General features: G+C 42.4%; 2 protein-coding genes across 5 annotated transcripts in view; both read left to right on the top strand.

The window, feature by feature from the left end:
- The window catches only part of CDC45 (cell division cycle 45), a 31,802-nt gene extending 29,777 nt beyond the window's left edge, over positions 1-2,025 (top strand). Inside the window, exon 19 of one of the 2 annotated variants that reach the window (XM_090120883.1) lies at positions 730-2,025. Coding sequence is in view for 1 of the 2 variants with exons in the window: in XM_031592825.2 (XP_031448685.1) it covers positions 730-737 (8 nt within the window). In the remaining variant the exon portion in view is untranslated. The remainder of the gene's footprint in view (positions 1-729) is intronic. The other variant, XM_031592825.2, reaches the window with a different exon arrangement.
- Positions 2,026-7,201: 5,176 nt separating this feature from the next.
- LOC116228714 (septin-2) overlaps positions 7,202-25,125 on the top strand; it is a 31,407-nt gene continuing 13,483 nt past the window's right edge. For 2 of the 3 annotated variants that reach the window (XM_031592823.2, XM_031592821.2), the window contains exons 1-10: positions 7,202-7,335; positions 11,831-11,882; positions 11,978-12,077; positions 13,239-13,325; positions 13,960-14,083; positions 17,394-17,528; positions 17,963-18,080; positions 22,288-22,389; positions 23,264-23,409; positions 24,407-24,490. In XM_031592823.2, coding sequence (XP_031448683.1) covers positions 11,856-11,882; positions 11,978-12,077; positions 13,239-13,325; positions 13,960-14,083; positions 17,394-17,528; positions 17,963-18,080; positions 22,288-22,389; positions 23,264-23,409; positions 24,407-24,490 — 923 coding nt within the window. In that variant the 5' untranslated portion in view covers positions 7,202-7,335; positions 11,831-11,855. Of the gene's footprint in view, positions 7,336-7,825; positions 7,943-11,830; positions 11,883-11,977; positions 12,078-13,238; positions 13,326-13,959; positions 14,084-17,393; positions 17,529-17,962; positions 18,081-22,287; positions 22,390-23,263; positions 23,410-24,406; positions 24,491-25,125 lie in introns of all 3 variants that reach the window. The other variant, XM_031592822.2, reaches the window with a different exon arrangement.

Here is a 25,125-nt window from a genome sequence, read left to right as displayed (position 1 = left end):
CAGTCTCTTCATGGACCACTGGCCTCTCACACTGTTCTTGCAGACACACCTCAATTCCAGGCTTTGGTTCAGGCCAGCTGCCTGCCTGCCCAGCAGCTCACAGCCCCTGGGGCTGGTGAATGTGTGTGGTTAAGTACTGCTGTTACAGCTGCAGGAGAAAAGATCTCACCTGCTGCCTCTGCGCTCACAGGGAGCTGCAGTCTGGCAGTGTTCCGCTAGGCACCTCGAGGGGGGCTAGATTTGATATAAGCATGGACTGCTTTTGTTTCTCTTAGAGAAGTTAGAATGTTGTAAACAAAATTGGAAGTTATGTTCACAGGGCGTTTAGAACTGATACGGGTAGATTTGGTTTCATTTAGCCCAAAGCACTTTTTCAGTACACAGGAGATCACGGAGATGAAAACAAGGTATTCCTGCCCCTCCGTAATTGGTTTTCCCTGTTGTGCAGTAATTTATGGCATGTATTATGACATGCAGAGGTTTGTGTTGAAAATGAACAAGTCTGAGTGGAGAAGACCACGTGTGAAGCAGAGGAACAAGAAATGATAGGGCAGACGTTGAAGGGATTGCATGCATCAACTGAGGACATGAGCGATGAGTTGGCACTGAGCAATGCCCTGCCTGCATCCTTCTGCAGAGGGCCCACATGCTGGTAACAGGAGGATGGCAGTAAGGGCACAGCCTGTGGGATGTGGGATGTGGCCTTTCAACTTACTGTTTTCTCAACAGGAAGGTGAAACTTAGCCACAAGACACCCAAAAGAATGAATCAAAAGATCATCAGCCTTGTGGAGCATCGTGATGTGGACATGGCAGTACGTGACAGCAGCAGCCTGTCATCGATTATCTCTGACTGCGGAGCTGTAAACATTTCTAGCATGGAAAATGTCTTCCTAACAGAGGCTGCCTGGTAAATGGAGCTCAGAGGAGTTATCTCCTCTTCCAGCTGCATATGAAATACATACGGCTTACTTCAATTATGTAAAACTGTGAATTCCAATGTGCAAGTCCAGCAGGAATGTGTGACTGGGGCTGTGCGTCTGTCAGGCAGAGGCTCCTTGCTGTAAGTCAGCAAGGTCCCTGCTGTCAGGGAGAGGGGACTGTGCAAAAGAACTGACCAGAGAGACAGAGATATCTCAGAGGTGAACGGGAGGAAACCCGAAAGGCAGGCTGAAACTGAGTAACGTCTGTATTTATGATGATAATAATGATTATATAGAAACCTCAGAAGAACAATTAAAAAGGGGGGGGAAGAAAAGCCAGTTGTTATCTTAGCCTGTAAGCACAGGGAAGCCCCACCCTTACCACTTGCCCAAGAGCACAGAAATGCAGTTTCCTCTGATACATGGCCTACGTGTGCTGCCCAGGCGGGAGGCACTTGTGGGGCCGTGCAGCTGCTGGGGCTGCGTGCAGGGAAGGGAAGCATTGCACGGCTTGTTTCACCTCTGCAGCCCTCAGCCCACCTTCTCGTGCTACCTGTTACCGAGCAACCAATTCCTCCAAGTCACTTAATCCAAGACATTTATTACTCTGGGGCAACGCATGCTTAGCAATCACAGAGTAAACCAACATTTCTGCTTAAAGGAATTTCCATTCTTGGCACTTCTGCTTCTTGTGTTTGTTCCCTTTTCTTACCCAGGTACTGCCTTTTATCCTGGCCACACCATTTTTAATTACTCCTCGATGCTGAAAACAAGATCTCACTGCACAGGCTCCCAGCACTCACTGTTCTGGTTACACTTGCAGGTGACTTTGTGGACACAGCTGAGGGGGCTCAGGACCCCCTCAGCATCAGCACACTGTGGCTTCTGATGGTGTTAATGTCACAACATTGGGAATGACTTGAAGCTCCCAAAGTGAAAAGGTTCTGTTTTCTTAAAAGTGAACACAAATCAGCACGATGTTTTGCTTGGGATATTAAGTAAATAAATAATTACTTGTAACTGAAATCCGTGTTAGTAAAGTCTGTATTCACCTCAATTCAAAGACATGATGTTCTTGAGGCAAAGTAAGTTGTTAACAAATTACCGTTTATGTTATTGCATCTATTGCTGTTTCAGCTATGTATTTATTAAATCATCTTGGGGGGATGCAGAGGGGGCTTTGCAGCCTGTGAAAATGGGCGGAAGTGGTATTCAAACTGAGAACAATTGCACAGAAACTATACTATAGCAAGAGGGGCTTTGGGATTAGAAGTAATTGCGTGTTCATGCTTTTCCTGACATGATCAGGACAAACACTGGGCACAGAGTAACTGGGAGGGCTGTTAAGGGGGGTCCAGGCTCCAGGATCCAGCACTGCTTGTCCTGAAGTATGAACTGTGGCCCATGGCACAGAAGAACTGCCGTGCCCAGCCCTCCTGTCTGGCCAGGGCTTTGCTCAGCCCCAAGCATTCTGCTGGCAGTGTTCAGACAGATTTGTGTTTTGGGACCTGAAATGTAGACTGCTTCTGCTCCTTCTCACCCCTAAAATGTTAAGCATCAGGAAGACAAGAAAATGTCGTTTGGTGTCAAGCTTATGCCCAAACGTAGTATTGTTTGTGTGAATATGGCAGGCAATGAGTCAAAAGAATTAAAAGCTCAGTGATCTCAAGATGGCTTACCGCAGCTTTTGGATCAGACAGAAGCAAAAGTGAAGAATCAGGAGTCCTATTACAGATAGACTGTTAATTAAGTTATTCTTTATTAGTCAAGATTGCTCCTTTCTGAATTATCCCTTGAAGTGAGACTGTTTCTCCCAGGAGAAGAGATTCAGTTGGAGCTTGAGTTCACGTTCTGTATCTTGCAGAGAAGTGGGCCTCCATGAAGTCCCTGCACAGCAACAGTGCCAGCACGTCTTCAGGCCAGAGTGACACATCAGAAAGTTGATATGTAAGAATGAATCCTTGTCAGATGATGGGCTGATTACAGAATGAAAGTACACAATTTCCCCATCAGATTTATCTCAGCTTCCTTTATGTTGGAAAGAAGATGGAATTGCCACTCACTTTGTTAGTTGATATTTTTAGCAAAGAAAAACAGTGATCTAAGCACAGCACCAGCATTTTGCAATAGGGATCATAAATACAATATGACCAACACTAACAAAGTAGCATCCAACAACTTTTTTTAGTACAAGTGTTGCTGCTGCCCTTTGGGATGGAGAAATGGATGCCCATCCTACTCTTCATCCTCAGTGCTAATGTGAGATGATTCATATGGAAGAAGGGAAGGAAACAAATATATGTGTTTGCAAAGATGGATAAAAGAGTTACAGATCTGCTTCCAACCTTCATATCCTTGCTGGTGTATTGTTTTCTAAATGAGGTCACCCTGGCCCCATAACAGTCCTTGTACTTTACAAGCATCCCCTGCCTGGGCATTCTCTTATGGATTGCCCACTGGCTCTGTCAGGGAGCCAGGAGCAGGGAATTCTGGCTGCCCCACACACTGCATCAGGAGTCAAGCAGTGCTATGAGCGCTTTCTTGGCATAATGAGGAAATTAATTGTGCAAAACTATCATTAGAATGGAGTTCCAAACCTCCCTGCTTGAATTTCCCTACACACAAACCTCTGGATCGGTATCTCGAAGTTCCCCTTGGTCTGAACTGGTCTTCATGTCTCCATGAGTTAGTAAAGCAGCTCCCAATTACCAGCCCCCACTGCCTTGCTCTGCGGAGCTGCTGTGTGCCTTGTGTTCTGAGTTTGACTTTCCAGAGAATGCTGTGGTGCCTCTGCACAGCCATAGCTCTGGGGCTTCAGGGTGGTTAATGCAATGAATGATGAAGACCACTTTCTCAAAGCTTAGTATGTCCCTCTGGTAGATCAGTACCTAAACATCAGGAGAACTGCATATACGCCTCAGCCTTGTCAGTTCCAGTACTTCTCATTCTTGCTGTGAATGGCTCTTGAGAACGTATTAAAGCTTGGGGGAAAAGAACTATAGGAAATATACATTGTTTCACATTCAAGAATCCATTCTGTGTCACGTTTCCTATCCAGAGAACTGTAGTTTAATTTTGTCCTCTCCCAAAGTTAGCCTCCTTCCACGGATTGTGGTGAACCAGGACTCTGGTAGACCAATCTCTTTCCCATGTAATTGTTGGGAAATCACATCAGATGTCATTTGGTTAAGCACAGCGTCAGCAAGGACAAATGTCATTGTTTTAAATATACATTGCAGATGTTGAAAGTAATTAATAAAAACATGACCTTGGAGATAAGTGAAAACTCTTCAGGGTCAGTGATGGGAAACCTACTATATTTCTCAAGTGTCCCAGGAAACCTGAGTTCCAGAGAACATGAGAAGGTTTGGGGCACCTCCTCTGACCATAAGAGATTAATGCTGAGCAGTGCAGCTGTGTTCAAAGTACTTTTTTCCTGCTGACCCCTTGAAAGAGGACATCACGCACAGTGTGCAACTGTTGGGTATTTACTCCTGAAAGGTTTGGTTCTGGAGCTCCAAGCTGTGATTTAGCAAAGCACAGTTATTCTGAGTCTTAAACACAGGCTTAAATCTGATGGAAATGAAAAGGATCACACATTGTTTAAGGCTTAAAGCCCAAATATTCAACTGTGTGAGGAACAGACAAAACTGACAGAAAACAGAGCTAAAAGAGATTTTGTAACTGGAAATTTTGTCTAAGCAGTACATCTTCTGTTTTGTTTTAGTTTAATGGAAATTATACCAAGGAACATGGGGTTGTTTTATGTATCAAAACTCAATCCAGTCTTCAGGTCTTCAGTTTTGTGGTCATATTTGTTTTATTATAATCAGTGTCAAACCATTTTCTCTGTTAATTAACAGAAGATGCCATAAAGTTTTGAGATTATTTCTTTCTTCCTTTTTTTCTTTTTCTTTTTCTTTTTCTTTTTCCTGAATGTGTGAGGTTTTTTAACTTGCTAAGACAACGCTCCACACAAAATCAAGATCTGAATTCAAGGAAGGACTATGCTTTTGATAATGTAAACTTAAATGTAGCAGGAAATTTTAAGAGAGACATTTGAGCTTCCGAGAACTAAAACAAAATTCATTCAGAAACTATCAGAACAAGTGATTGGCTCACATTCAGACTGCCATTGACTGCATTAACATTTCTTTTTAATCATTTGGGAGGAATAGGAGTCTTCAATACAATTGTATCTTCTATCTCTTCTAACACCAGCAAGAGAAATAAGGATGCAAAACGTGTTTTGTGGCCGTGCATTCTGTAGGTTTCACAGTGTAACATTTCCTAATTACATGTACCAAATAGTCCTGCTGCTCAGTGTTTGTGCAGTTTCATAACAAGTCTCATAACGTCTTTCAAAAGTAACAAAAGTACATTCTCATAAAGTGAGCAACTGCATTGTAGAACTCATTGTCACAGGATGCTCTTCATGCCAAAAGTTGAGATGGGTTCAAAAAGAAACAAAAAACATTCATGGAAGAGAAAACTCTCAAGATAAAAGTTCTGGTTCAGGAAGTCGCCGAGCTGCAGATCGCCGGAAGCCGGGAGGATACACAGCCACAGTGCTACTGTTATCTTTTCCCAAGCATCTGCTCCGGGGCACGGCTACTGCTGATCTTTGCTCCCACCCAAAGTGTCCCTCCTGGTGCACTCTGGCACAGCCAGTGCACAGCCGTGACTTCCCTGAGCCCTTTGTATGTGAGTTGGTCAGCGTCTGCTTCACCCGTGACATGGAGAAATGATTCGTGTGCCTCAGTTTTGAAGCATTTTAAAGGCTTGAGAATTTTTCATCCCTCGCACTGAAGATGGCTAAATGAAAGGAGTAACAGGAATGATGGGAAAGCTCTAACTTCTAGACTCTTTGGCTCTGTTAGTCTGCTATCCAGCACTGCTCGTGCCAATCTCTTCATTAATTCAGGTGCTAACCATTTATTTGTAATACCATTTTAAGTGTATGAAATACTTTCTGCATCAGTGTTCAAATTTAGTGAAAGAAAATGGCCACTGTTGTTCCACTGGTGATAGTGCACAACTCCTACACAGATATCTGTGGAATAACCCAAAAGAAGACTTTGCTACTGGAAAAGATTGAAATGCCATTTTAAATTCCTTCAAGTGATGAATGGAACACTGCATTATAACAGTACGTGTTGTCCTGGGAAATGGAACCCAGCTGCTCTTTGGCTTTTGTCTTGCTCTTACTCAGATCCCATCAATGCTCAGCTGATGCTATGAGCACAAGGTGAATTAGCAAATAATGTCAGTCTGCCTTCAGTAGCATTTCTTTCACTTCCATATTTTCCTGTTGAGAATTGTGACCTCGTTTGCTTAACGGATATAAATGCAGCCAAAACAGAAATGTGCTTCTTAATGATTGAAACGTGCAGGCAGAAGGTTTGCCTTACATCTGGTAATCCAAAATCTGCCCTCCATAAAACTTTTGGATGGATTGCTGGGCACTTGTTTGCATCTGGTCCTCCCTTTGAATGACCCATCCCCGCACTTTTGCTGTTACTGTTTTAATTCGCCGCTGTTGTGCAGAAGCTTGAGACACGTAACTCTGCTCTGCCATCAGGAAGCGATCTGGTTCTGTAATCTGAGTGCAGGTATCATCTGCACTCCGGGTTCACACGCATGGGAGCCTTCGATGGCTCCGAGAGCTTGCGCTGCTCAGTGACAGCGAGCTGAGACTCAGCTCATCGAAGGGACTCAGAGAGCAAAGGGAAGGTGTCGGTAGCAAAACAGCCGTCGGTGCGGGTAAAACAGCACGCGTCTCGTGCGGTATGGTGAGAAGGTTTGCTTCGCGCATAGAGCAGCATCTGTAAATCAGGAGGCGTTCGCCGTGCTTTGCTTAGAGCTTGGAACGGAGAACTCGGCGCTGAGCCGAGGCTGCCCGGGGCTTCGCGCTGCTCACGCGAACGTCAGCCGGTAACCGCGGCACGCGGCCGCTCTGGGGAGAAGGCCTGGGAGCGGCGAGGCGCGGAGCCGGGCCGGGCGTCAGCCGCCGCGGAAAGCGCTTCCTTCCGACGGCCGCCTCGGACAGAGCGAGGGGCCGCCGTGAGGCTGGGCCCCGGGAGACAAAACCGACAGACGGCCGACGGCCGCGGCCCGGCGGGCGTCCGGGGCAGCAGCGCTGGGCGCAGGAGAACCGGGGCCGCCGGGACGGGCTGCGGGCACCGCGCCGGGCGCGGCCCGGGCGGCTCGGAGCCACGGTCCGCCGGACCTCGCGCGCTCCGGCCGGGCCGCCCCTCAGGCGAGGGGGGCGCTCTGCCCGCCCCGCGACCATAGAGCCGCGCGGAAGGCGGGGAGGCGCCCGGCCGCGGTGGCGTGTGGGATGCGGGAGGCCCGCGCGGGTGGAGGCGGCGGAGCGAGGCCCGGCAGCGCGGCTTCGGCGCCCGCAGGCTGAGGTAAGCCGGTAGCCGGGCCGCGGCCGGGTGAGCCCCTCCGCCCCGGTCGGCGGCCGCCCGCAGCCGGGAGCCGGCCGGAGTCGGGCCTTACGGCCGCCGGCGGGGCCTTACGGCGGGCCCGGCCTGGCCCCGAGCCGCTCGGAACTCGGGCCCCGCCGGCAGCGCGCCTGGGCCTGCCTCGGGCTGCCGCTCGGCCCGGGACACCGTAACCCTCCGGCCGCCGCCGCTCCGAGTCCCTGCCGCTCCGTGCGCTGCCGGCCGCCCGCGGCGCTGTGCCGTGAAGGAGGCCGGGCGGGCGGCCCGCATTTCTCGGGCGTCGCTCGGGTAATCGCCGCCGCAGGCAGCGCAGCTGGGCAGCCCGAACCGCCCGTGCCTCCGCGGTGTGGGACTGCGGGTACGGCCCGGGACGGCGGCACGTCCCTTCCTTGTGTGTTAACCGAAAGGTGGAGAGTTCATTTCTCGTATATTCCCACGCCTTTGCTTCTCGTAGGTGTGCAGCTACAGGTGAGCTTGGTGTGAGGCAGGGCTGCCTGCTTCCACATCGGTATCGTGGTCATTCGCTGAGCTGACCGTCCAGGAAGCCTCTCGTGTGCAGGACTGATTTACGGTATTGTTCTTTGATGCAGTAACTGTGGGAAGTGCTGCCAATAGCTGCTTGTGTAGGAAACGCATGACTGCTGGAACAAGCCCTCAATGTGAGCAGTACTGCTGCCTCCTCTGTGCTTCTGGGTGATGGCACTCGCTGAATAGCAGTAAGAAAGTGAGGTGTCCGGAGCAGTGCGTTTCCACCCGAACCGATCCCTGCACAAAGCATCTCGGATCAGAACTGTAGCTGCATGCACTTTCTCAATCTGAATTCTTTTTAAGGACAGAGCTCATACACCATTCTTCCCTCTTACTTGCTTACTCCTTGCACTCCTCTGCTGTGCAAATGCATGCTGTTAAGTCACAGAAGTGTAACACGCTGCATTTTCAATGTGAATAGTGCTGTACTGCTTGTTTTATGATCAGGAGAGCTTTTAAGGACCCAGAAGTGTTATTGGCCTTGGTGAATAGTGTTGCCTTCCCAGAAGCAAAGACAAGTCTGTATTGTGTGTTGTTGGATGAACATAATGTTGAAAATAAAACTATGTGAAACTTCTGTGCACCAAATATCAGTTCAGAGACAAAGCATCAGTGTACACTTACGGCCCATCTACCTGCATGTCTGTCACTGGTTGGTCTGTTGGGTGTTCTTTGGTTCTTCCTTTTGGGTTAGATTCAGAACTGTGTCTGGTAGAAGCATAATGCAGAAAGTAGTTACATTGTTATTGTGTAAATGGGGGTTGATTCATCTGGTAACAGTTGTTTGTAATGAGGAAAATAGAACTGACTGGGACTGGGGAGTAGAGGGAATGTGTGCTGCTCACTGGGAGCTGCTGGGAGGGGGTTTCAGCCACACAGCTGAGGATGCAGACACAGTGTGACAGTGAGCAGGCCCTGCAGGGCTCGCATTGTTGGACTGAATTGGGTGTTTCAAGCAACACTGACAGCATGCTACAGAAAAAAGTTAAAAAGCGTTCTGTATTTGAATATCCCTGTCTTCAGCTTAGGTTATGGTGAGATTCTGTGTTTCAGTTTTTTCATTTTTTGCATTCTTCTTGCAATGAGTGATACTTCATGGAGTTGTTCTTGTTCTGTCTGCATTATGTCTGAAAATTAGCCATCAGAATGCTGGTGGTGTCAAAGACATTTTCGGCACCTACTTACATTGCTACTGCTTCCTGTGCCACTGTGCTTCATTATAATGCATGCTTTTAAAAGAGAATCAAAGTTATGTGAACTCTGATGAAAAGAAAGGTGACTCATTGGGTGAATCAGGAGGGCTGTTCCGCTGCAGAGATGGCTAAGATCACTGCGGAGTGCTTGTTTTAGAATGCTGTGAATAGCTGTTTATGGAAAGACTCCTTGTGCACTTTTTGTAGCGTTTTCTTTGTGCTGCTTAGGATTAAGAAAGTCCCAGACTGCCTGTTCCTGAGAGTTGACTGCTTGCATCCTGACAGGGATGGAGGAAATGACCCACTTTCCTTCCCCTTTCTCTCCCTCGCTGCAGTCCCATCTCCTCGCACAGGGCAGCAGGCTGCCATGCCCGCAGGCGGCTGTGGCTGAGCGCGGTGCCACCCGACCCTGCGGCTGCTGAGCAGAGCTCCAAAATGAACTGCTGCTATAATGTCCACTGTTTAAAAGTTGAATTTGTTGGATATTCTCTAGCATAGCTGTCCTTCTTTCTGTTAGCCTTGCTAAAATGGGGCTGCAAGCCTTGGCAAACAAAGTGATGCTGCTAATGCACTTGTTAAATAACTTGTTACGTTGTTCTTATAGTGCTTGGCATGGTCTTTTGAACATCAAAAGAGATCAGAATGGCTGTGACTTCTGCTTTCCCACAGTTATAATATGTATATATTGTGGAGAACTGATGAAATATCAAGCATTATGATTTCCTGAACGTAGAACTCTCCAGAGTGCTGTCAGACACCTGAGGTCACGTTGCTGCTTGGCTCAGCAGAATGCACGCAGGGTTCAGGTCTTCAGCCCTCTTTGCTGCCTGGCACAGTGTGGTCTGACAGCAAGTTTGTGTGAGAGAGCAGCTGCAGGTGGTTCAGGTGGTTCGTGCTGCAAGAAGTTGTAACATGCAGTACTGTCATGCTGATCCTAAGGCTTCGATTTGTGATGGCTCTGCACAGCATCAGAAAGGCCCCGCGCGGCCTCCAGGGAACTCACTTGTTTGAGCCATTTTCTGGAAAACCTCATGAGGGCAGCATCAGGGATTACACAGGAGCTGAAGCTTGCTAGCTGGTGATTCATTCGAACCGCAGTGCCTCATTTAAGCACTGAGGAGCAGCATGGTTTTTTTTCCCTCTAAGAATGTTAGGTATGTATGACCGTTGAATTCTTGTTCATCTTGGGCTGTCCTGGCCTGCTGCATGGAAACACTTGTGGATAGGAAGGTAGAAAGAATAAGAAAATAAGATTTCTCTCATCTTCTAATAAGCTCTGGAAGCCAGTTCTGACTCTAGAGAGATCACCTGACTTTCAGCTTTGTTGATTAATATTCAGTGCAAGCGTTGGTCACAACCAGGATCTTATGACCTAACTTCCTATTCAGGTAACAGATTATGATTTCCCAGAAGATTCTGGAGGTTCATAATACAACAGGAATTCTTTAGAAATCCTTTGTTGGTAAGAAGCAGCGCACACAGGTGTCACACATTGTGCTTGTAGGATAGTACTGAGCTGGAAATAGCTCTGTGACTGCTGTGTGTGTCAGTGCAGCTGTAGGGCTGTGCCCCACTGGCCGTTCAGGGGCCTGAATGGACCTAAACATAATGCTTAAAGGAAAATAAACCATTTTGGTTTTTTCAAGGGTATTCTTAAGGGTGATTCGGAGGCTGTTTTGAGGAATGCATTGGTGACAGAAGATTAGGATCGCGGCCTCCTGTTTTTCCCAGCAGTACTTGTACTAGGCTTTCGTTAGCAAGCAAATGAATGGGAACATGGGGAAAGCAGTTGGAGGAGAAAAAATGTCCTTGGCGGCATGGTGCCTGGTGTGTGCACAGCTGGTGGGATTCGAAGTGCCTGTTCCAGGGCGAGTTAAACGTGTGTACGCTGAAGATGCGTTTCCTTTAATAGTCAGAGTGCATTAATGCTAACTTCGGCTTTTCCTTCAGCCCAAAGCTTGGTGTTTCTCTGCCGGGGTTTGACTGTCAAACAGCTGCTGCCAGAAGCTGTACTGCATCCTGCTGGGATGGCCGCTGCTGCCCGACAGGAAGGCATTTGTCTGAGCACACAGGTGCTGCGTAGGTCACTTCCCGCTTCCCAGGCCAAGGGCTGTGCTGTCAGCAAAGTGAGCTGTGAAGTGTTCCTTCCATTTCACCTCCTGCCGGGGCTCTGTGGCAGCACTAATTGAAATGGCCTCACATTGCTGTGATAACTGATCTGTAGTGCAGCTAACATCCTTCAGGAAGAAGATAAAGGCTTGCCAAAACTCAGCTTTTCTGGATGCCAGAAACTGCAGTTACTTATGGGGTCCCTCAGATCAAGTTGAGCTTTCATCCCCAGTGTGGATGAGCCAAACACTGTGGTTCTGCAGTGTCCCATAGTGTTCAGGGAACGTGCTTCAAAGTGTCTGAAAATAATGTTGTAGCCCTCACTTGGAGAGCCTGTAGGTGTCCTGATGTCTGGGGACTTTTGTATGCTGTCATAATCCTCACCTGTCACCTTTAAGTACCTTTTAGACAACAGATAAAATAATTTTTGCTATTTGTAAGGTGGCTTTAAGAAAAAAATAGTAATTTATCTGTGGAAAGGGTAAAAACAGGATGAAAACCAATGCTGTTCTTCTACATTTCATTCTACTAGAATAAAAGGAAGTATTTGTAAGCAATCAATCAGTTCAAAATTAAAATGAAAGTAATCATGAAATCAACTAACATGTACTCTGCATTTTATTTTTCAGAGTCTGACACTTGGAGCAACTAAACATGTCTCAGTCGGGTGAAAAAGTGAAGGTAAAGAGATGGCTGCACAGCCAGAGTTGTGTGTTTTGAATCTGTCCAGCTTCTGAAAGCAGCTGTGGTTTTACTCAACCTTTCTTTCTCATTAGTTTTCCGACTCAGCAGGCTATGTGGGATTTGCTAATCTGCCCAACCAGGTCCACCGGAAATCTGTGAAAAAGGGCTTTGAATTCACACTGATGGTGGTTGGTGAGTCACTCGTTTGGATCTTTTTTCCTGATTTTAACCATAAAATATAAATAATTCTTTCACACAGACATCTCTGTCTTCCTAGGTAACAATTTATGGGCGTACGTAAATTCTATGTAGCTAAATCTCCATTTTGTCATGTTTCATAGGAGGGCATATCTATAGTGATTAGAGATGATAACTGTGTGCCAGCAGGACATCCTTGTTGTCTTGACTCATCATCAGCTGTGAGGGATAGTTGCCTAATCTTTCTTATTGTCAGGTTTCTGCAGCTGAACATGTGAATGCACACTGTAGATCTTTCTGTTGCAAGGGTGATGTTGTTCTGCTTTCTGTTGTTCTGTGCTGATCCAATCTGACATCATAAATAAACTTTTAAGTTGCTTGTTCTGCGAGTGAACACCTGTAGGATGGGAAGACTTTTAGGCAGAAAGCAATTTTAAGTGAGGTGCTGAGCTACACTGACATGGAATGAGTTTAATATTACACAGGTGCAAGGAGAGCATGGCCAGTTCTTGTAACTGCCAACTCCTCTGATGCCTTGGGTTAGGAAAAAAAAAAAAAGATAACTTTGAAGTTCATATTTAGCAATTGCATTTACAGGTTTAACTTTATTACTTCAATGTAGGACAACATTTGTATGACTTGAAATTCTAGAATGATGGAACTTCTCATGGAATTTTGAATAATTTTCTTACATTGTTTTCATTAGCCTGTAGCCTAACTACAGGGATGCAGAGCTTGACAGCTAATGTGGTATTGCTTTATTCATGTGCTGTCCAAACAATGTCCCAGCAGGGACAAAGCTCAAATAAACTTTCAGCAAGAGAGCTACAGCTCCTGATCTCATAAGTTTCCATGAAATAAGTCTACCTATTTCTGGTTCTACGTAGTTAAAGTGCTGTATGACCTCTCAGCTTTTATTATGAGATTTGGAACAGTAAGCTTAGCATTTTCATGCAGTGTTTATGAAAACACTAAAGGCTTGGTTTTCCTGTGTTTTAAAAAGTGCTTGGCTGAACCTTTGATGTTTTTATCTCAAAAGCTTGAGTAGATCCTGACAGATCCTCTGTTATGTGGGTTTGGGGAAAGAGGAGGTGCTTAAAAAAGCCTGGAGTAAAAAGTCTATATACTGAGTAATGTGCATTATTTTGTTTGTAGGTGAGTCTGGCTTGGGAAAATCTACTTTAATTAACAGTCTGTTTCTGACTGATCTTTATCCAGAGCGTTATATTCCTGGAGCTGCAGGTAAATGTGATGTCTCTGTTCCTTCAGCACATACATCCCTAGGAAATTTCACAGTTTTCATCCTGATGATAACTTCATCCTTGAGACCCTTTCTTCAAACAGCCTTACTGTGTTTTAGTTCTCCCAGTGCTTGTCTTTAAGCCGTCATTTTTCTCATTTGTATTTCCTTTAAAAAAATTCAACTTTTGTTGTTTATTCATCAATTTCTATTTAAAAAACTAACAACAAAACAACCCCACAGAGCAAACACAAACGACAGGCATTTCAGATGTTAAAATACTTAAACGTGGTTTTACTCAATTCCCCGTTTTCTCTACTGTTTTATCACCTGTAAAGTCTAAAATTCTGATTAGAGTTGTAAATGCCTTTTGACAAAGAAGCTGGCACGCTTCCTAGTATTGTTTTATTTTTTGCATATTATCACCAACAGATCTCATTTTTGAGTTCACTGTGGTTTTTTGTTTGCTTTTATGAAAAAAGTGTTGAATTTGGACTATTTTTTTCTTTAAAATATTCTGTCATGTGGGTTATAGTAAAAGCTTTGTGTTTTCTTCATTGCTTTCTGTTTCAGGGGTTTCTGCAGCACTGATAGGAGTATAAGAATAATAACAGTCAAAATGTTCCTTTATTTTAGAGAAAATAGAGAGAACGGTTCAAATTGAAGCTTCTACAGTAGAGATTGAGGAGCGGGGCGTGAAGCTGCGTTTAACGGTAGTGGACACACCGGGATATGGAGATGCCATTAACAGCCAGGACTGGTATGTACGTAAATACTGCCCTGCTTAGTAGTTTTGAATCTTCCACTTTTCCAGTGTTATTGAATTAAAAGTAATCTAACTTCTAGAGTACCAGCAGGACGCCCTTCTGGACAGCAGCATGGCCGTGCTTATTTCGTGCGCTGCTGAGCAGAGCTTCCTTCCGCTGGAGCGAGGAGCTCTGCTGCCCGTGCATTGTGTTACATTGAGCTCTTCCTGCTGATTGTGTTCTGATGCCCTTTGTTTATTCTGTTAAGATGTTTCTTAGAGACGTACGTGTTCAGATTTTTCCCTTTTCTTTTTGGAGGCTTGCTAAATAGAAATCATTCCGTGATGATTCAGACTCGGTGGAATGACTTAGTGTTCTATGCTTTGTTTTCTGTGACAGTTCTTAAACATGAACATACATTATGGGAACAAGTAGTACTTACTAATGCAAAATAAAAATATCAGTGAATTCTAGATTTCTCTCTTCAAACATGTATTCTTATGTCATGCGTAACGACTTGGACTGGGCTGTGATGCATGTCATTTTGGCAGTCTGTTGTTCTTTACAGGATGTCATAGGAACACGGATGGATAGACTCATTTCAAACTGTAGTTGAGACTAACTTTGTGACTATTTTCCTTCCTCGTTTCTTCAGAGGAAGGAGCAAGTTTGTGTTCTGGAATTTCAGTTTGTGTTTAGGAGCATTTGCTGCAGTTACGGTTAACCAGTAGATGGTGCTGATCACAGTTTGTATTTCATAAAAACTTTTTTCCCAAAGCTGCAGTTTATGCAGACCACATGTTTTTCAGGGTGATTGATTTTCCTGAGGTTGATTTTTGAAGGGATAAATAAAAAATCAAACCAGCATGAAGTTTCTGGGAGCCAACAATCACTAACACTGCTTCAAAATGGCTTTCTCCTGACTAGGTTCCCTAACAGAGTTTGACTTTCAAGGATGGGAGTTGTGGTCAGTTTTCATGTATTCTTTGTCGCAGCAAAAATGCTGGTAGTAGTTAGGAGGTATTGGTTGGATGGCCTCGATTGGAGGCGTTGCAGTTTTGGATTGGGAAATGCATTATTAGTGAATGTACTGTAATAAATCTATGAAATAGGTTATTTTCTTTGATATTTGAACAGGCAGTAAGAAAAGGTGGATGCTAACTGTGGCTAACCATAACAGTATATCTTTTCATTAGATTCTGTGTGGAGCTTTGTTTAAGTTTAGTGCTAGCTGGAGTTCTGTACTCTAGCATCAAACCAGACTGAACCTAGAAAAGCTCTTTTGGTACCACGTTAGGCATGTATTTGGAGAACAGCAAGGTTTTTAATGACAGGAGGATTGAAGTATAGAATGGGTCTGCCATGCCTTCATACATTGAGATCCAAACAGAAATGTCCTTGATGACTGGAGAGAAATTATTTAAGGCAAAAAGGGGGAAGCTTCAGACTCGGATTTGGGGTTAAATCTGCCATCAAAATGTTGGTTGACAAAAAAAAAAAAGTTTACAGCTGGACTTGTTAGATATTGGTGATGATGTGCCTTATTTCATCTTTGTTACAGCGTACTGGGCTCTTTTTTGGTACCGCTTTCTGGCTGCTGCTAATTTGTGTATTTATTTTTATTTTGGATTATGTTAAGTTGTGTTTTGTGGGTTTTGGCAGCTTGGTAATATTGTTCATTTTCCCCCAGTGGGCTTCTTAAATGCAGTGGTTATGTTATTGCTGTTACAATACAGGATGTGCTATCTCCCAAGTAATGATAGCACAGTGGTATAAGCCAGGTGTTTCCCGGAAGTCAGGAGGTACAGGACACTAACTCCACATTCATAGGGAAAATTATAGCTGTTATAACTAGAAAACTGCACGTAAACTGATTACATTGCCAGAGAAATGTGTGATAGTTGCTTTCCCATTGTTTGTGCTTGGTTTCTGTCCTAATATTTGTATGTCTTCAGCCTTGTTACCTTTTACCAGTTAAAAGGGTCTAAAGATCAACAGGAACATAAAACACATTGTGCTTTTTCAACACATTTAGATGTGAAGATATTAAGTAGCACGAAGGTCAAAATCAGTAAATTCACGTAGTGCTGTATTGTCTTCTGTGGTATGAATTGAAACAGTGCAAGTTTTGCAAAGAGAAATGTGTGTGTAACTCCATCGTAGAATGCTTTCCTCCTAAAATCAAGAGCAAACTCAGCAATGAAAAATCAAATTCTCCTCAGGATGTCTTCCATCATTCTTGTTTATTTCATCTTTATTAGTGCAACTCATCCCAGGTTTGAACTTCTCTGCCTGCCACAGTATTTGCCAACATACTGTGTTTGTCTTCCTTGTTATTAATTCTTTTTCTCTGCTTTCTCATCTGTTTTCTTCTTAATTTCTCCATCCAAATTTTCAATTTCCCACAACTGAGATACTATTTTTCAAGGTAAGCTTTCTGCTCCTATTTTTTTGTCTCAAGTAGTTTAAGATATGTTCATGGCACAGACATTGGCTTAATCTTATCTGCATCAGTGTGTTCATTTCCCTTCTCCTGCGGTGCTTAATATAAAGTGTCCTTTCACATTAATGTTGTTTGCAGGTGTCTACATGCTGAGGAGTATCTTAAAACAATCCTCTTAGTAATGCATCGTGTTTTCTTTTCTTTAACCACTGTTCTTTGTATCTGGTTAATCTCTATAACCATATTTTGTGTTTCTTTACCTTTGCAGGGCTTATATTAATTTGTTTTGAACTAAGTAGGTATTATTTTTCTTTGCCAACAGAAAAGGATTCTGTAAAGTAACAAAAATAGCCAAAGTCATGTGATGCTTTGGTGCGTGACTTTCAAATGTGTTTGTATTTCATTCAAATGGACTAGAATACTAGGATTTCCATAGGTAACTATAGAAACCTAGCTCCAGGTCAGGGTTGCAAGAGGATATCCAGGATATATCATTTGTCAGATGGTTTAAAAGCAGATCCTTAGTCCCTACCCCCGGAAAAAAAAAAGCAGGCAGTTCTCTGTTCCTGTCTCTGTTGCCTATGTTGTAGTTAGTGCTTTTTTCTGACTTGCTCTTGAATTTACTCAGTTCAGGTGGTCACAGTAACTCCGAAAGTAGCTGTACATATAAATGGGCACTTGGCTGCTCTGAAAATTTCTTTTTGTATTATCTAAATAGTTTTTATCAATAATAGGTGCAATGCTGCAACACTGAATTTTTTAATAGTAAAGATCTTAACAAAAGCATGACTTTCTCCTATTGTTCTTACCTTTGCATTGTTCATTTTTGGTTACTTTAAAGCTGATTTGCAATGATTCTCTTCCTCCCTACCATACAACAGCTTCAAAACGATTATCCAGTACATTGACAACCAGTTTGAAAGATACCTTCATGATGAGAGCGGGCTGAACAGGCGCCACATTATAGACAATAGAGTCCATTGCTGTTTTTACTTCATCTCTCCCTTTGGGCATGGGTAAGAAAAAGCTCTCGTATTTTAGGGTGTTATATTGTGTTTGTGGGTGTTCACTCCTTGAACTAGGAAAAAAAAGCTTAGTTACTGTCAGTTAGCCAGTGCAATTAAATGGTCTTTGGAGACTAATGTTCTCCTCTGCTTTTGTTCCCTTTTGGTGATGAATATTGTTTTGAAGCAGTCAGTATTACGTTGTTTATCACCTAGAAACTTAAGAGCTTACAATGCTGTATATATCTCATAGTGACAGTTTTAATTGCAATTCAATCTTTAGGTGACAGAGCTGATAAGCAAATGCTCTGATTTAGTTTATTCTGAACATACTGTTGATGTAGATACTTGAAAAAATCATTTTTAATACATTACTTAGTTTGTATAAAGCTATAACAAACACAGTTCACTGGAGTTTGTTTCATTTTTTTCCCATTTGTTGGCAGGTTGAAACCATTAGATGTAGAATTCATGAAGGCTCTTCATGGAAAAGTCAACATTGTCCCTGTGATTGCCAAGGCTGACACGCTGACGCTGAAGGAGAGAGAGAGGCTGAAGAGAAGAGTAGGTCTAATTTTTGCTATGGGGAAATGACATGTGTTGTGTGTAAACTGGAAGAGAACCTTAGGGAAATAACATAGCAGAAATATGACTGCTTATGCTGCCTTTATTGCTTCTTTTTTTCGGTGGTTATACTGACTTTGTGAAAGATTTTCTTCTGATGCTAATAGTGTTCATGGAGCTGTTGCTTATAGAACTGTATTTGATCTTTCAGAAGTGTGTTTCAGGCTCAGTTTTCACAGGTACTTATTTTCTGGTTCAGCGTTTGGTAGCAGAATGATGCTGGAAGAATTGAAGCAGGCATTTAAGTGGAGCATTAGAGTAATGTTTGACAGCATCACTCACTGGGAATGCTGAATGTTCAAATGCCTAAAATAACTGAACATGAAATGGGTTCTAACTGCACTTATCTTTCACTAAAATAGTTCTTAAGTGAAATGAAGAGGAACATACTCTTACTGGGTTTCAATGCATGCTATCATTATCTTGTCTTTCTTTTATGCTACTTTTATTTGCTGCTCATTGGTCTCTCTTATCCAACACAGTATTGCACGTATTGTTTGATGTTTACTTTTTTGTTTTTAATGCAAGATTTTAGTTGCAAAGTGGCAGTAATGCAGGCAAGTGTGTTACCTGATGAGAATTTGGAGTTAGTACAGTTCTGTGACTGATGTTAGACTGAGGGCTTACAAAGTGTGTTTCTTGTGGAGTATGGAGGTGAATCCCAATTTACGTGCTGTGATGAACAGGTTAATTTAAAGGCAACCTCTCTTGACCATACTCTGTGCTATCCATGCCTACCTCCTCCCATTTTAGTGCAAAGTTAATTTTAACTGATTAGTCTTTAAAACAGTCTCTGCTTACACAGAGTAAAATTCATGCTTGGACTAACTAGAACAAAATAACAGCACTTACACTGCAGTCTGAGGGAGTGGTTAGGAAACAGGTAAAAAACAGTCTTCTTTATTTTTATTCTGCTGGCAAAGGTCGCTCAGCAAACTGAGTTTATATGAAGTCAAATGTATAATGTGGTTCCAAAGCTTTGAAAGTCTAGCTGCTGTATATTGTTCTAACTCAAAGCATCTTGGCTAACAGAATCTCTAATCAGGAGTAAGAATCAAAATCCTTTGCTGATGCAGCTTGAAGTCTTTTTTTTTTTTTTTTTTTTTTTTTTTTTAGATCTCTGCCATTTGGCCGTCAATCTAAAGTAAACTGTTTTTGTTTTGCTGCTTAGTCCAAAGCAGCAGAACCAGTTTGTGGTGCTTGTGAAGGAAACACAACTTGTAGTAATTCCTGTTTGGTCTTTCTGGAATTCAAAGTTATTTTCTGTCCCTCTTGAGTGGGAAGAAATGGAAGGCAGTTTCACAAGCTGTGCCATGCAGGGCTGCTAAGGAAACCTGCTCAAAAGAATGACTTCATGAGAGGGGAACTAATATTTTGACTTTTTTTTTGATTTCCCATGGGAAGGCTAATCTTTAAGAACACAGAATCCTCTGAGGCCAATAAAATGGAGATTTGAAAAAGCAAAATGCTGTTTCATTGTTAGGACCATGAAATACAGTTTGTTTTTATTGTGATTCTTTTTCCTTTCAGGAAAGCACTAGGTTTAACAGCTGTAATATATTATTCTAGCACCCCTTGTTGTTGGCTTTCCCGTTATTGTTTCAGTTGTGTTTTATCTCTAAGATCTCTGTCACGTTAAATGTGTTTTCTTGTTTTATGCAGATACTTAAAGGCATCGCACTGCAGCACTGCCCCACCTATCCCTGCTCTACATGTTTTCTTATCGTTTGGTGATAAATTAGTTATCTTCCATTTTGCAAAACAAGAACAAATCTATTGATTTAATTGTAATGCAGTTAATACAACTTACTGGCAAGACTTATTCCCATTTTTTTTCCTTTAAAAGATAGTACTCTTTGCTTAGGTGTGGGCTCCTGTTTTGTTCTGGGCGCGTGTGTGAGTGTGGGGGATGTTTATATACCTGCCAGGAAAGCATTGTCATGGGAATAGCTGCAGTTCACTTCTTGTCTGATGGTGTGAGGGATTGTTTTATTTCCAACAGCTGCTTAATAGTCAAGGTCCAGTTGGACAACTTTTATTTCTACTCTAGGGATTGGTTGCTACCACAACAGAAGATCAGGGAACCCAACACGAAGATTCATTAAGACCTCTCCCATGCAGCTGGAATCTAGTTTTAATTGTGCTGACAAGTTAGCATGCTTGTTTGTTTTAACACCTCCAGACACATGATGGCACAAGTGCTTATATAGACATCTAGGAATGTTTTTGACCTCAAAAAAAAGAAGAAAAAAAAGGAGCTGCAGGTTGGCTGTGGCAGTTCTGCTTGCTGCTCCTGTGCTGGCTGTGGGTTACAGCTGCAGCCCTTTGGGGATCACCCATCTAAGGACTTGGTGCAGTATATCCTTTTTTCTGCTAAGATATCCTGACCACTTTGAAGAGAGTTGTTGTGGAATGTCAGCATTCATTCCTAATGTTCTCTTCAAACTACTTTTCTTCTTTTGTGAAAGAAAATGTTGACAGTGCTTTTCCCACACATTTCACACACATTTCCCACACATCCCACTATTCTTAATAGTATGACAACAGAAGCATTTCCTTCAGTTTTAAAGGACTGAGCAGTGCCACTTGCCACATGCCTAGAATTAGCTAGCTGCTTACCCCTGCAGTGAGTTCCTTAGGGAAAGAATGCATGCAGAAATACTTTGTTGGATTTTTTGTTAATCCGAGACATTAGTGACAATAAAAAGAACTGTTGATGGATTTTTACCTCTTAATGGACTTTGAATCACTTTCTGTATTTGAAGTGAGTAATCAGCTTTCATCTCCTTGATTTAAGAAACAGCAGACTGCCTTAATTTTTTTTTTGTACAAATATTTTTGCATGGATTGCATTGTTTTTGATGCTTAACTAATGCATCCTATCTCCAAATACATTAGTTTTACTTCTTCCTATTCTTCTTCCCAGCTGGCAGTGCTGTACCTGATGCACTTTGGGTGCAGCTGGCCCCTCTGGCTGCCAGAGCACGCAGTGTTCAACTTGCCATCCACCAGAACTCCCAGAGCTTTTGCTGTGGGGCTGCCCTGTCCCACTTGCAGGATTTGGGTGGATTTGCAGTGGATAACTGCTCAGGCCTCTAGCCTGTCAAGGTCTCTGCAAGGCCTCTCTGCTCTTAAGGCAATCAACAGCTCCTTCTAATTTAGTATCATTTGCAAACTTGTTTATTATGCTTTTGTGTCGTGCATTCGGGTCCTTTATAAAGCTGCTGAAGAAAACTGACCCTAAGATGGAGCCCTGGGGAATCCTTTGAGCCCAGCCACTTGTTTGTGCCCAGAAGGGTACTGAGAAAAAGGGTAACAAAAGCTGTGCTGAAATCCAAAAAGAGTTTAGAATCTTTATCTCACTGAACAGAAATGTATGTTTGTTTGCATATGACCTCATTTAAACAGTACATTAGAAATGTCACAACATGTAGTTAGTCAGTGAGTCTGTTTCTCTTTGGGTAGATGGACAGATGAGCTGTTGTTTGTATTTTGTAATTTCTGACTTTGTAGACTGTATCACAGATAGGGATTACGGTTTAATTCAGAGGTAATCTCAGCCAATGCTTTGGCTTGTTACAATGCCTGTTAATAAACTGCTTTTAAAGAGAACCTCTACTGTTGGCAAATCTCAGCAGTGTTTCTAGATCTGTACTAGCAGAATGAAATCCATAAAATCCAAATGTGTGGCATAGGCTTCCTTTGTTCCTTTTACAGTTGTGATTAATTTCCACTTCGGAATTGTTTCTTAAGTCTTTGAACACGTCTGTTACTGAAGGAGTGCTTCTGTACCTGAGCTGTTCTTCCTAGGGCACTTGCACACTTGAGGTGTAAGTCTGTCTGTTGAGTGAAATAAAAATGAAAAATGCTGATATTTTCTGCATAGGCAGAGTGAAATTAATGGGATGTAAGGTAGTCTTATAGTACCTAATCTAATTTCTTAGTTCGTAATGTAAAAGAACAAGTAGTGGTAATTCCTGTTAATTGCTTGGTTTTTAAAGCAGCATCAGACTGCTTAGAGCAGAAGAACATGCTTTGAGACTTACAGATGTGACAGACCAGTTATGTTTTTCATGTATTTTTAACATAATGATAACTCTTCAATAGGATAAGAATTTTATTTTCCTTCGTCTTTTAAACTCCTCAGGTTCTAGATGAGATTTCTGAACATGGCATTAGGATTTACCAGCTCCCTGATGCAGATTCTGATGAAGATGAGGAATTTAAAGAACAAACTAGAGTCTTAAAGGCAAGTTTCACTCTTTCTTAATTTGCTGTTTTGCTGCAGTATTCAGGCCTACTGTATGCTTAAAGATAATAATTCCTTTATAATATGCATTGAAAATTCAAATGTTCTTGGAAAAAATGTTGATTCTAAATTATAATCCTTTTTAATCCATTCTTTGCTTCATCAGAGTTCCAAATTTAGTATTGTGACTTTCTTTTTTGAATGTAAGTAACTGTTCACCAAGAACTGTGGTTTGCTGTCTGTTGTCTTGACAGCCTGACAAGCCTTTTAATATGCAAGCAAAAAGAGAATATGCACAGTACAGTTACTATACTAATTAACAACTTTCCTCTTATCAGTGTAGGTAATAAAGGTTTTAATTAAATCACTTCTTGATAGTGCTCTGATACTACTACAGATGTTTGAAAAACACACATGAAATTCTGTCTCCAGCTTTTTTAGTCTGTATCTGAAGCATGTTTCTGTTGGCTGTTTTCCATGCATGATGTTATGTCAGATGACAAATTATGCCCAAATTGTGTTTCAACAACAGTCAAACGTTCCTAAAGCAAAGTGTCATTTCCTTTTGAGCTGCTGCTAGGACAAACCTATCCTAACAAAACTATGGATTTCAGCAAGAAGAGGTTGCACTGTTGAGCACAGAATTTGTTGGTTTTCTGGTGCAGAAGGATTTTATTAAAGTACTTCTGTCACATTTCTTTTCCCCATCTTCTATCTGCTACTTATCATACCTTTGTGCTTTCCTTAAAAGAAAAAAGCAAACAACTGAGTGCACCAAAAAAAATCCCAAAACCCACCTCCCCCCAGAAGGAAACCAACCCACTCACCCAACCAAAAGCCAACGCAACAACTTGTTTTGCTCTGTCTCAATTAGGCTAGCATTCCCTTTGCTGTTATTGGATCCAATCAACTTATTGAGGTGAAAGGGAAGAAAATCCGAGGCCGTCTGTATCCTTGGGGAGTTGTTGAAGTTGAGAACCCAGAGCACAATGATTTCCTTAAATTGCGCACAATGCTGGTGTGAGTAATGCAAAAATCATTGCATCCCCTGGTGATGTAACTCTGCTAGAATGACTTGAGAATTGCATGAACGTGAGTTATTTAATTCACTGGTAGCCCTAATGAAGTGTAGATTGACTTATTTTTTTGCCTCCACTTTTATCCCTCTGTGATCCACTGGTCTGATTTAAGAAAATATTTTCTGTATTTTAAATTATCAGATAAGTTATATCTTACATGAACTGTTTTTATGTATCTATGTGTAAATTGAAGCTTTCTTACAGTGCAGTGGGTGAAGCAGAGAGGCCTTTAGATGCTAAAGTAATTGGTGAATCCATGAAGACAAGTAGTCTAAAGGCAAAGGTCAATTTTCTTATCAGTATAGGAAAGTCTGTGTTATATAGGATACCCCCCACCCCTAGTGTCTGTAGCTGATATGGACATTCTGCCAGTGTAGGTGGCTCTAAGTAATTTCTTGTGCTATCTTGCTATTTTTGTAAGTTGAATTCTGTTGTGCATTTTTGGTTTTAGTCTCTGCTGAGCAGGGATTGCCCTCTGCTGGTCATTATTTCCAGCAGCATTTCTTTCTCCAGACAATTGAAAGCTGCTAGGTGATGCCAGCTGTTACCTTAGCCAAGCAGTTCTGCTCAGCTTTCAGTTCCAAATTGTAGTTAATGACCTTTAAGTGTCAAAAAATACTTCAGGAATTAAATCTTTTTGAATGAGTCTTCACAAGGTTCTAACTCTGCAGACTCATACAAACAACTCCTTTAAAGTAATGCATGAACAAGACAGCACACTGTATGTGTTTTAAGGATATTGGTGGGAGGGTACTAAACTATAAATCAAAAGACTAGCAAGCATGAAAGCAGCGTCCTGATGAGCTTTATGGCTGACTTGGTATATAAAAATTATCCTTCTAGTGAATGCATCTATTATATAAAATAAGTTTTTTGGTTTTTATATGCCCTTTGACAAGAAGCATGAAGCACACTCAGTATTGCTTTGTATGTTCTAGAACTCACATGCAGGACCTGCAGGAGGTGACCCAAGATTTGCACTATGAGAACTTCCGTTCAGAGAGGCTGAAGAGAACTGGCAAGTAAGTATTTGTGTGTCTTTGGGCTCTGCTTGTGAGTCTCTTCCTTTTTTTCTGTGGCACCTGACACACTTCTCTTAAGTAATTCCTCTTCATTATTTCTTATCAAATTTCAATATATGGAGTAAGTGAAATTCATAAGATGTTTTTCTTGTAGTGTTAAGCATGACTTGTGAAGTGCCATACAAACAGACAGCTGTTCTTGTCTGCATATCCATTCCCACTTCTCTATGCTTTTAAGTGGAAGATACATAAAGAAGCAGGATGTAGACATCATCAGATAAAAAACCTATCTGGAAAAAACAAACTCTAGTGGGCACGTTTAAATAGGTTATATAGATCACAACCTATTAATCTGATGAGATTAAGACTGCCGTGTGGGAATTTTTTCTTGCTCCTTTATATATAGCTGCAGAGAGAAGTTTAGCTCAAGCAATCTTTCTTTGTAATTTCTTTCTCTTTTTTCTTCTAATGCTTCTGTTCTTGGCAAATTTAAGTCCACAACTACTCTCACTGCATCTGTCTTGATAGCAAGGTATTCTTCTCCCCATCTTGTTCTCTGAGTATTCATCCAAGTGTTCAGATCTTAAACAGGAGAAGAAATAGCTTAAGCAGCAATTCCACAATTTCTTTCATGG

The sequence above is a fragment of the Phasianus colchicus genome, chromosome 18, assembly GCF_987193195.1.
Source record: "Phasianus colchicus chromosome 18, bPhaCol1.hap1.1, whole genome shotgun sequence".
NCBI lineage: Eukaryota > Metazoa > Chordata > Aves > Galliformes > Phasianidae > Phasianus > Phasianus colchicus.
The sequence above is the reverse complement of the archived record's forward strand: the minus strand, read 5'-3'. Positions and strand labels throughout refer to the sequence as shown.